At 37.1% G+C, this 10919-nt stretch overlaps 1 protein-coding gene across 1 annotated transcript; it reads left to right on the top strand.

Moving 5' to 3' along the window:
* The first annotated feature begins 3271 nt into the window (after positions 1-3271).
* On the top strand, positions 3272-8325 carry LOC124848978 (monodehydroascorbate reductase 4, peroxisomal). Its single transcript, XM_047326807.2, has 7 exons — positions 3272-3598; positions 3927-3978; positions 4951-5031; positions 5828-5946; positions 6316-6535; positions 6694-6812; positions 7334-8325. The coding sequence occupies exons 1-7, from the start codon at positions 3479-3481 to the stop codon at positions 8057-8059; spliced, it is 1437 nt and encodes a 478-aa protein (XP_047182763.2). The 5' UTR covers positions 3272-3478; the 3' UTR covers positions 8060-8325.
* The last annotated feature ends 2594 nt before the right edge of the window (positions 8326-10919 follow it).

The following is a 10919-nucleotide window of genomic DNA, read 5'->3' as shown; positions in this document are numbered from 1 at the left end:
CTTTTGAAGCTCTCATATATGGAATTTGTGCTTGCATCTTAATCTAAGATTTATGCTTTCTTTCATCATTAGTTAGGGCTTTTCCTCTTTGCTTAATGCTTGCTTTGTTTAACTCATTCAATGCATGATTATTGATTTTGTCGATACGGGAACGTACGGGGAAGTCTAGATCCGGGGAATTTCTCCCAATAAGTATATTGGTTGCCTTAAGCTCCTGTGCTAAATAAACTAATTATTAGGAATGCTAGGAATCGTATGAACTCGTAATTAGGGAGAAGCCTTCTTGAAAGGTATTTAGAGAGTGCATTAACAATGATGAATTGAATGTTGAATTCCTAAAATATATGAGAGTGGATAAGATGAAATTGAACCCCAACAACATATTCATATATATCTTTCATTGAAAGTGCGTGTCTTTTGCTTTTGCCATTGATCAACCTCATGCATACATGTTTAATTTCGTCTTTTGCATATTAAAAATCCAATTATTTCGTTCTTAAGTCCTAGCTAATCAACAAATCACATAACTAAACTAGGCCGTGAGTCCTTTGGGAGAACGATACTTGGTCTTACCAAGTTTATTACTTGAAACGATTCGGTCATACTTGCCGATTGTAAAACAAGTTTGTGACATCATATTTTGGTGTTCATAAATTTGTCCATCACACCCACAAATCCTCCTAATATCGTGTTAATGTCTTCCCATAAGGGGCGGTTGTGGCTCTTGCTGCAAATCTAGCTTCTCCGCCTTTTGGACCGAGAGTGGTCTATCTTACCATGCCTCGATCTTTCATGCCTCTCCGGCCTTCGTGGACTCGCCCGCCGGGGACTTCGCGGTTGTTGTAATGGTGCCTCGGGACGGTCAACCTTCACGTATTTCTTTAATTGTCCCGCTCGGATCAGTTCTTCAATCATGTTCTTCAAGGTCACGCACTCCTCCGTGGTGTAACCCATGTTTTTGTGGTATGAACAGTGTTTGTTGTCGTCTACCCCGGGCGGTGTAGGTTGTCTCTTTGGTTCGTGGATTACGTCAGCGCTCAAGGCCTCCTGCAATATTCTTGCTCGAGGAATGTTCAATGGGGTATACTGCTGAAATCGTGGTCCGCTAGGTTGTTCTCGCTGCTTGAACCCTTTGGGCTTTCCAGGTTGACCGTCCGACTTCTTCCCGTCGGTCTTATCTCCTTTGATCTCCTGGCCCTCCTTCTTATATGACTATTTCATATCCTCTACTCTTATTTCATCGGCTGCCCTCTCTCGCGGTTCTTCCATGGTTTTAGGAGCTCGCCAGCAAATGTTATCCTTAAAAGGCCCTGGCTTGAAGGCGAGGAGAACGTACTAGAGGGCGAGTTCCGGGCTTAACCCCTTTACCTGTCGTACAGTTTTCTGGTAACGATCCATGAATGTTTTCAAAGTTTCCTCCTTCCCTTGCCTTAGGTTTACCAACTCGAAGATGGTCAAGTCCTGAGTACTACTAGTCGCAAATTGACGGTTGAACATGCGTTGCAATCCTGTGAAATTCTCGATGGAGTTGGGAGGAAGTGAATTGAATCATTCCATCGCCTCCCCCTCTAGGGAAAGGGAAAACGCTCGGCACCAGATGGCGTCATTGCCTGTGCGGAACGCCATCGTGTTGATGAAGGTCTTGATGTAGGCCTCTGGGTCTGTTGTCCCGTCGTATATCTTGAATTGGGCGGGACAAATTGTTCTGATATGTGGACATCCATGATTTCCTGGACAAAGGGAAGTAGGATGGACGAGCTCTCGATCTTTACTATTAATAATTTGTTTACGGCAACACTTTTAGCATGGACAGATTTGGCCTTACTCCCATCGACTCCCAGCTCAGTTGGTTTCCATGTCTTGTCCGGCATACTGCTATGTTCGGTTTTGTCTTCCAGAGTGGCTTTGTCGCGCTCCCTAGCGTGCTCCTCTCCCTCCTTCTCACCTGCCTCCGATCCCTTCTCTTGGACAATCCGAGTCGAGCATTCTGCCCTAACAGCTATGAGTTCCGCTTCGTGGCATTGTTGCATCTCCTCCATTTTCTATTGCAACATCCGGATCATTTTTGCTGGCTCGTCAATGCTCATGTTTCACGTGGTCACCATTGGGCTTATCAAGCAACTCGACCCCACGATGGGCGCTAAAATGTTTCGGTTATGGGGTTGAGTTATTGTATACCTTTACAATTTGTCCTTCCTCGCCGTCCGGTCTCGCTCCATGCACCTCTTGTTTGCTCGTCCGCCCGGGGGTGTACTTGTTAAAGACACTCTGATGCCAAAGTCAGTAGTTGAATCGTTCGGTAATCCAATATGACAATGACAATAATAAATGCACAGTAATTGTCTTTACCTACCTTTTATCTTTGACTTATATTTATAGTTTTTTAGTATGGACCTAGGATTAGCGATAGTTTAATCTTGGCCCAATCCCGATCCAATATCTTTAAACACAATTTATCTTAATCTCTTTAAATTAATCATTTACACTTGTGATGTCGGTTATTCCTGTCGCGCCTTAGTGGTCTTTGATGATCATCCGATCACATGGAGTTGTTGACTGTGATTGAGCATATGGTACATTTACCGGAAGAAAAACTCGTATCAAAGAAATTTAGTTATTAAAAAACGAATACGCAATAATCGAAATAAATCTCCGAGAAACATAACTATGAACATAAGTTTTCATTTAATCTTTTAGTAGAAACAAAATATCAGAGATTCATAAATTATAAAATGTCACCCTTTTAAAAATTGATATTGTCGAGAAATAATTCCATAACAAATTTGACAGAGACATTAAATCGATCATAAAATCAATCAAATTGATAAAAATCAAATTTAAAAAAATGTAGTATAACTTTTTTTAATAAAATAGAAAATAAGTCTAAAATATTAGTTATTTTCTTTTTCCGTATATTATTGATAAATATTTATTATATATTATTGAATTTCAATATAAGAAAATCATTTTATCTAAACTTATATATATGAGATTTTAAGAACGTATAATTTTTATTTATTTTAATTTTCACCGCACAAAAATCTTTTAGTTGAATCATTGAAATTGAAATAGGTAAGGAGGGTTAAATAAATTAATCAAATGGCTGATATGTACCAAGACAACGTAGATATGGTGGATAACTTAATTGCCACGGTAAGACAAGATGAATGGCTGTGATGGATCATATCTCATTAATCACTTATATCTTTAAAAATATGCAATGGATAATTTTATTAAAATATGTGGAAACGATGGAGTTTTGCAGAGGGTATGATTTGGGGGTATTAGGGTAAACGCATCAGATATCTCCGTCGTGGTTGTGGGTCCCGTTCATGATCTTCAGATTTTGTGGGAGTGTCTTGGAAGAAAGCGCTCCCAAAAATTTAAGCACCCTCGATTTTTAAATTGAAGATAAATATAACCGAAGGCGTTTTGTTTTGTTGCCTTGCGTTGCGTTGTGTGGATGTGAAGTTGGGAAATGGGGAGAGCCTTTGTGTATGTGATTCTTGGGGGAGGCGTGGCTGCTGGCTATGCTGCTCTTGAATTCGTCAAAAAAGGAGTCTCTCATGGTGAACTCTGTATCATTTCCGACGAACCGGTATGAATAATTACCTCCCTTTTTTTTTAATTAATATCTTAAGCTTTATGGGGTCTGGCTATGCAAACCTGCTTTGCACAATGGAGTTTCTGCTGTCACCTCTTACCTTCAAATCATTTGGAGTGTTTAATTTTGTTTTTCCAATGTTGGTTTTGAGTTGCTTTAGTGATTGATTTCATTAAAGTTTGATTATTTTTCTTTTCAATTGATGACCTTGTCTATATTTCATTCACTGACGTCAAAATTAATTTTTGGTCGAAGCCCAAATATTTCTATTTCTTCTTTACGTGGTGACAAGTATTTAAACATTCTCAAATGGTTGACTCAGGTTGCTCCTTATGAAAGGCCTGCATTGAGCAAAGGATTTTTGCTTCCAGAAGGTATAGACTCTTCTTTGTGTCAGTTAATCCTTTCCTTTCCAACATGCTCTCTTTCTCTTACATTAAACAATCTAATCTCCTAAAATTAGGACTTCTGTCTAAATAGAAAATCCCTCTCTTATTGGCATATGGCTGAAACCTTTATATTTGTATGAGTCTTAACTTCCTGTTAAGTGATATCTCTGTACTGTTTTTAAATTTGAATGCCGCAGCCAAGATATCTGACTTCATTGGGGGACTGGTAACTCCGTCTGTTACATTGGAGACTTATATCAAAACTTTGTTGCAGTGGTCTTCGTAATTTTTGTTTACCTTTTGTAGAACAGTAACTGTATTATTTAGTTTTGGTTCCTTGTGTACAGTATCGCCTATTTATTTTTCAAAATAATCTGATATTTATACGTATGGATAATTGAACTTGACTGGTTCAAATTGGAGGATTTTGTGGTTGGGCTCAGGAGTTTAATAGCCAATAAATCTGAGACACATCGGCCTAAGATTCTGCATATATATTTATAAGAAAGTGTAGGAAGGGAAATGATTAAAGTTAGGGACTGAAATTGTCAGTTAGTCAGCTAGTGGGAAGGGATCTGTCCCGTGTAAGGATCCTTGTAGGGAAGGGAGATTTTGGCATTCTGTGGGTTTCTTATATAATATTCACAGAATTGCTTTGCATTCTCTGGCGTAGCATGCCTCTGTGATTACCGGAGAATACTGTTCCGTGTAATAGCTCTGTTTACAGTGAATAATATATACATACCTTTTCCATTTCAAATTCTCAGTCTTTTAACAGATTGGGCGAGGAGCAAAGGATGGCACTTGCATTATGTGAATTTCATTTCCATACTGTTAAAAATAGTACAGATAGATGAATCTGCTTATTTCTGTGACTCCTTTATTTCTTCCATTGCTTAGCTTTTTTCACAAAGATTTTGTATTGACTTGTTGCTGAAATAAATTTTCAACATACAGCTGCTGCACGGCTTCCATCCTTTCATACATGTGTTGGTGCAAATGAGGAGAGGCTAACTCCCAAATGGTATAAAGAACATGGTAATTATATTGTTTTTACATCTTGATGTATTCTTTTCCTTTTTATTTTTTGCTGCTTGTCTTCCCCCCTTTGAGATTAAATGGAGTGAATGATTTCCACTTACATCTTGATGTATACTGCAATGATCTAGTTCAGTAGTTGATTCCGTATAGCTCCAGCAATCTAACTGCATCAAAATTTTCTAACTGAAAATTCTTTGAAGACAAAATTTAACTTAGTTTTGGGCTGAATTATTTTATATTGAGAAACAAGGAATTGCTAAATAAAATTATGTACATGTTTGCTGGTGGATTTTAATATGTAAATGCATGAATGTCACCTCTGATCTCTGCTTTTAATTTATTTCCTTGTTTGATCATTTCCACTTGCATTCAATGTGGTGTTGAGTCCATGGCAATTACTATTGTGACGAGGCAATATATTTCTGGCATTTATTGGCAGAACTTAAACTTCACCTCTCAACAACATTATATTATTGGTTTTTTCTTTTTACAAGTGGTGATTATTTCAGGTTCCATTACCAATATAGGATAAGTAGTTTTCATAAGGTGAAAGTAAGAAAGGACCAACCTCAATGCATTGCTAGATAATTTGTTCATTGAAACTGGGTATTAGTATTCACGTGTGCTTCTAGAAAGTAACTTCCTGTTTTTTATTTCCAAATAGTTTCTTCATTTAATGATGCTGATTGCTGAAATGTAGTTAATATTTATCTTAGTTTAATGTTTCTAATGTCATATAAGTTGCTATCCTGAATGTCTGAATATTTTGAAATTGCAACTGTTTTATTTTCAGGGATTGAATTAGTTCTTGGAACCGGAGTTAAATCTGCTGATGTGAAACGCAAGACACTTTTAACAACAACAGGAGAGACCATAAGTTATAAGTTTCTTATTGTTGCTACTGGTGCACGGGTATTAAAACAAATCTCTCGATCAGAATTTCCATACTTAAAATAATCAGTTTGCCTTCTCAAAGGGCACATGGTCTTGAAAAGAAAGACAAATGATAGAAGTTGTGGCTATTTACTGTGTATTTCTAGTATTTTTCTTTTTTTTATAGACATTAACTTTGTAATCCAATATCACTGCCTTTGAAAGAGATTGGAAAACTTTTACTTCCTCGGAACTTCATGTTTAAACTAATGAACAACTTATCTTCTCCATAAACATAGTAAATACTAGTGTTGGAATACTTTGAGGATAAACTCACCAACATACCTAGATAGTGGATCATTTAGTTTCTTTACGGTATATTAAACACATATGTAATGAAATGTGTAGGCTCTGAAGCTGGAAGAATTTGGGGTGAGTGGATCAGATGCAGAAAATGTCTGTTATTTAAGAGATATAGCAGATGCAAATAGGCTTGTCAATGTTATACAATCTTGTCCAGAAGGGAATGCTGTTGTCATTGGTGGTGGATACATAGGCATGGAGTGTGCAGCATCTCTAGTGATCAATAAAATAAATGTGACAATGGTTTTCCCTGAGGAACATTGCAGTAAGTAATTTTTTTAAACTCGTCAACACAATTTACGCATAATGTATGAGTATGTCGTTTGTGATAGTTATTCTGAACAAATTTCCATCTGTGGCTATAATGAATGAAAACAACTTCAAAAACTGAAAGGCGTTCTCAATGTTTTGTTTATTTTGCAGTGGCTCGTTTATTCACCACAAAAATAGCAAACTACTACGAAGAATATTATAAATCAAGGGGAGTAAACTTCGTTAAGGGAACTGTGCTGTCATCATTCGATTTTGACTCCACTGGGAAGGTATTGAAACTCTTTTTTGAACATTTTCTCGCTTGTGATGTGTGTGTTGATACGGGAAAAAGAAACATATTATCCTAATAATAAAATTTGATAATTTTAATGATAACTCCATAAACAAAAATGGAGGAAAGCAAAAACTCTTAAAAAATCATTAAAACCACTTTGATCTAAATGACAAGTCCAAAATTTTGGGTTTTGATACAATAGCATTATGTTACTTGTAGCTGATATTCTGGCACACCTGTTAGGATAGGCCTTTGTTGTTTGAGAAATTTCTATTGTATATCGGATAAGAAATATGGGAGGATGATTGCGCCAAACCTTTTCCAGTTCAAAGTGGAAGTGAATTCTCCTGAAAAGATATTTCAATCATCAATCCAGTAGATAGTGGTTGAGAGGATGATAACCAACCATGTCTATATCCATATCCTTGAAGAAAGTGATTAGAACAATGCCAATTTGATGTGTTTTAGTATTATCTGCTATTGATTCAACCTATAACTGACTGGATCTTTTGACAGGTTACAGCTGTTAATCTTAGAGACGGAAGCACGCTATCTGTGGACATGGTTGTGGTGGGAATTGGAATACGTCCAAATACAGGTCTGTTTGAAGGCCAGCTCACTTTGGAGAAAGGTGGAATCAAAGTAAATGGGATGTTGCAGTCAAGCAACAGCTCAGTCTATGCCATTGGAGATGTTGCAGCATTTCCAGTCAAAGCATTTGGGGAAACTCGAAGACTTGAGCATGTTGATTCAGCTCGGAAGTCTGCAAAACATGTCGTTGCTGCAATAATGGAACCAGACAAAACTGGAGAATTTGACTACATTCCTTTTTTCTACTCCAGAATCTTCACATTGTCTTGGCAATTTTATGGGGATAATATTGGGGAAGTTGTATATTTCGGAGATATGTCAGGCAGTGCATTTGGAGCATACTGGGTAAGCAAGGGTCAGCTTGTTGGGGCTTTCCTTGAAGGTGGAAATAAAGAAGAGTATGAAGCTATAGCTAAGGTCACTAGGTTAAGGCCAGCAATTGAAGACTTGACTGAACTGGAGAGACAGGGTTTGAGGTATGCAGTTACAGTTAGCCAGAAACCAGCGGTGTCACCCCCAGTGGAGGTTAGGGCCTCGGACCTACTTTTGGAAAAACCATTATATGCTTGGCATGCTACAGCTGGGGTTATTATTGCCGCATCAATAGCTGCATTTGCATATTTTTATGGAAAAAAACGCCGCAGATGGTGAAACATTTAAGAAGATTACCAATTCATGGGCAAGGATGTGAACGGATTTTAGACTGATCTTCAAGCTGTAACATTGATAAGCTTAGGATTAGGATATTTTGACATGTTATGTATCCGATCCAATTTACTGGATGACCATTCTTCAGTTCTATTGTTCATACGGTTGTTGTACCAAAAACAAATCCAAAATATATAAGTGGGCATCATTAGGAAGGTATTCGCACAGCAGGAGTCCGTATATTATCTAATAGTTTCGTTTTCTCAACAGCTAATCTTGTCATGACCACGGTAATATCGGATTACTTTTTTTTTTTGTTTATGTAAAGGTTTCTTCATCCCAAAACGTCGGTATGAAACTCTAACATTACAACAAAGTCAACACATCATCATTTATCATGTGCTTTGTGAAAATATTTTATTAAAATAAATAAAACAAAAACATCATGGGAAGACAAAATCAAAATTCGTCTAAATCAATAAAATCTAAGCTGAAAAATAAAAACAATTCCTAAAAAATACTCCCTCAAACAAAGGGGTAACAAATGAAACAATCTATTATCAATGTTCTAATCAATTTATATATTTGTTATTTTGTCACTGCAGATGTTTCCTTCTTTATAAAAGAGTTATGACGAGTCAATAACTCTAGTCATATCACAACAACAATTCAAGAATTCATAATAGACCAAGGCACATATTATGAAATGATAAATTATATTAATTTAATATTTGGTTAATGTAATTTAAAGAATAATTTTTATGTAAAGATTGTAACGTAATTATTATTAGAATATTGTATTAAAGTTATAAGAATTATTTTAGAGTTATTAAAATTAATCGCTTTCTTCTTACTTCAAAAGAGTATTATGGTATTTTATTAAAGTTTGTAAAATATCATAAAATATAGACAGTTTTACTTTTGTGAAAAGTGATGAAAGAGTTATGTTCTTGAAAAGATAGAGAAACAACGACTTTGACAATGGAATATTTCTTATCCGAGTAATTGTATATCATCAATAAGTCATTAAAAAGGATGAAAAACATTTACTAAGAGAACTTTGCAATGGATCCAAGTAAGTTTTTTTCCTTTATATTTTTGTATATGGGAATTTATGAGAACCATAGAATTCAAGATCTTGTATATTTTCATTCAATTAAAATTATGGAAATTGCTTACAATTGGTATCAAAGCCAGATTTTTGAATTTTATGATTGTAACATCCCAAAATATAGTGATGACCATAATCAGAATTAATTACATTAATCATTAAAACAGTGCAGTCCTTACAAGAAGATACTAGGTTCAGTACGTCCAACGGCTTACAATACAAAATGTGATATAGTCGACGGTATCCAAATTCTAAGACTAAACAAAATACTAGCAGCTACCACTTGTCGAGCACTCTAGGGCTCGACCTTAACCTCTACTTCAACCAGATTGGCCTCTTCCAAAATTTCTTCTACCAGCGCCTCTTCCAGCAGCTCACTTCCATCTGCTCCCATCCACATGGATGATCATCGCAAGGACACGACGGACGTACAAAGCCGATCGACAACGCAAAGAAGAGAACACAGGGTAAGCTTATTGAATTTAATTCAAGTAAAATCATTCATTTCATAGCACATCAACGTATCAAATATTTCACAACATATAATTAAATCGATCCCTTAACTCAAACCAATTCCTGATACTAGACTGACCGTCCGGACTGTATGAATCTGTGTAGCTACAGGCGTCCTTGCACTCGAGTGGTGTAGTAACTGTATTACACTCGACAGCTGCCACCCGAGGTTAGTCCGTTTCTTACGTCGCCCATGTTAACTTATGGACTAAGGACCTCCTGCCATTCCCACACATGAACCACTCTCCTCTACGTGAGGACGAGTGTCACGGAATATCAGGATGGACCAAGCCAGCATTAGCATGCCCACAGTCATACTTTACCAAATTTCCACATTCAACATATGTGAGTCGTTCCTCCCTGGAACGCTCGTACGACAATCATAAACATTTAATCATCTCATATAATGTTCGTCATTCAAAGCCTTTCAGTTTTATTCTCATTTTTGTCTTTCAGTCCGAGTACGTAAACATTGAACTCTCAGCTCTCTTTATAACGAGGACTACCGAGAACGGGTGCTCGACACTGTCGATCGACACAGATGAATGATCTGTATTAAGAAAGGGTGCTCGACACTGTCGGTCGACACAGATGAATGATCTGAATTAAGAAGGGTGCTCGACACTGTCGGTCGACACAGATGAATGATCTGTATTAAGAAAGGGTGCTCGACACTGTCGGTCGACACAGATGAATGATCTGAATTAAGAAGGGTGCTCGACACTGTCGGTCGACACAAATGAATGATCTGTATTAAGAAAGGGTGCTCGACACTGTCGGTCGACACAGATGAATGATCTGAATTAAGAAGGGTGCTCGACACTGTCGGTCGACACAGATGAATGATCTGTATTAAGAAGGGTGCTCGACACTGTCGGTCGACACAGATGAAGGATCTGTATTTCAAGGATTTTTCAAGAAAGAGTAAGAGTGCTTGGTGTAAGACCGAGCGCTACCCAATACGATCACTACGTATAAGGTCGACACTGCTCATTTTGAACTCTAAATAAAAGACCTACATAACTCATGCTCGACCAGAATCCTTCCCAAATGAAAGTATTCCTAATTCAAAGAAGTTTACTGGAACACCAAACGGTCGAGAACCGTTTAATGTCGGAAACACATTATCATAGGGAAGTTGATATTCAAGTTTCACTTACGTTCACTACTTCTAAGCATGTATATTTCATATTCACACGTATCACTCATATCATCCATTTCAACCAACATATACAATGT

Source organism: Vigna umbellata, chromosome 5 (genome assembly GCF_029865625.1).
Source record: "Vigna umbellata cultivar VRB3 chromosome 5, Vumbellata_1.0, whole genome shotgun sequence".
NCBI lineage: Eukaryota > Viridiplantae > Streptophyta > Magnoliopsida > Fabales > Fabaceae > Vigna > Vigna umbellata.
Note: the sequence above shows the minus strand (reverse complement) of the source record. Positions and strands in the feature narration are given on the sequence as shown.

Coding starts and splice junctions, on each gene's coding strand:
- LOC124848978 (XM_047326807.2), top strand. CDS start 3,479: ATGGGGAGAGCCTTTGTGTATGTGATTCTTGGGGGAGGCGTGGCTGCT. Junction 6,536..6,693: donor TTTCCCTGAGGAACATTGCA/GTAAGTAATTTT, acceptor TTTATTTTGCAG/TGGCTCGTTTATTCACCACA. Junction 6,813..7,333: donor ATTTTGACTCCACTGGGAAG/GTATTGAAACTC, acceptor ATCTTTTGACAG/GTTACAGCTGTTAATCTTAG.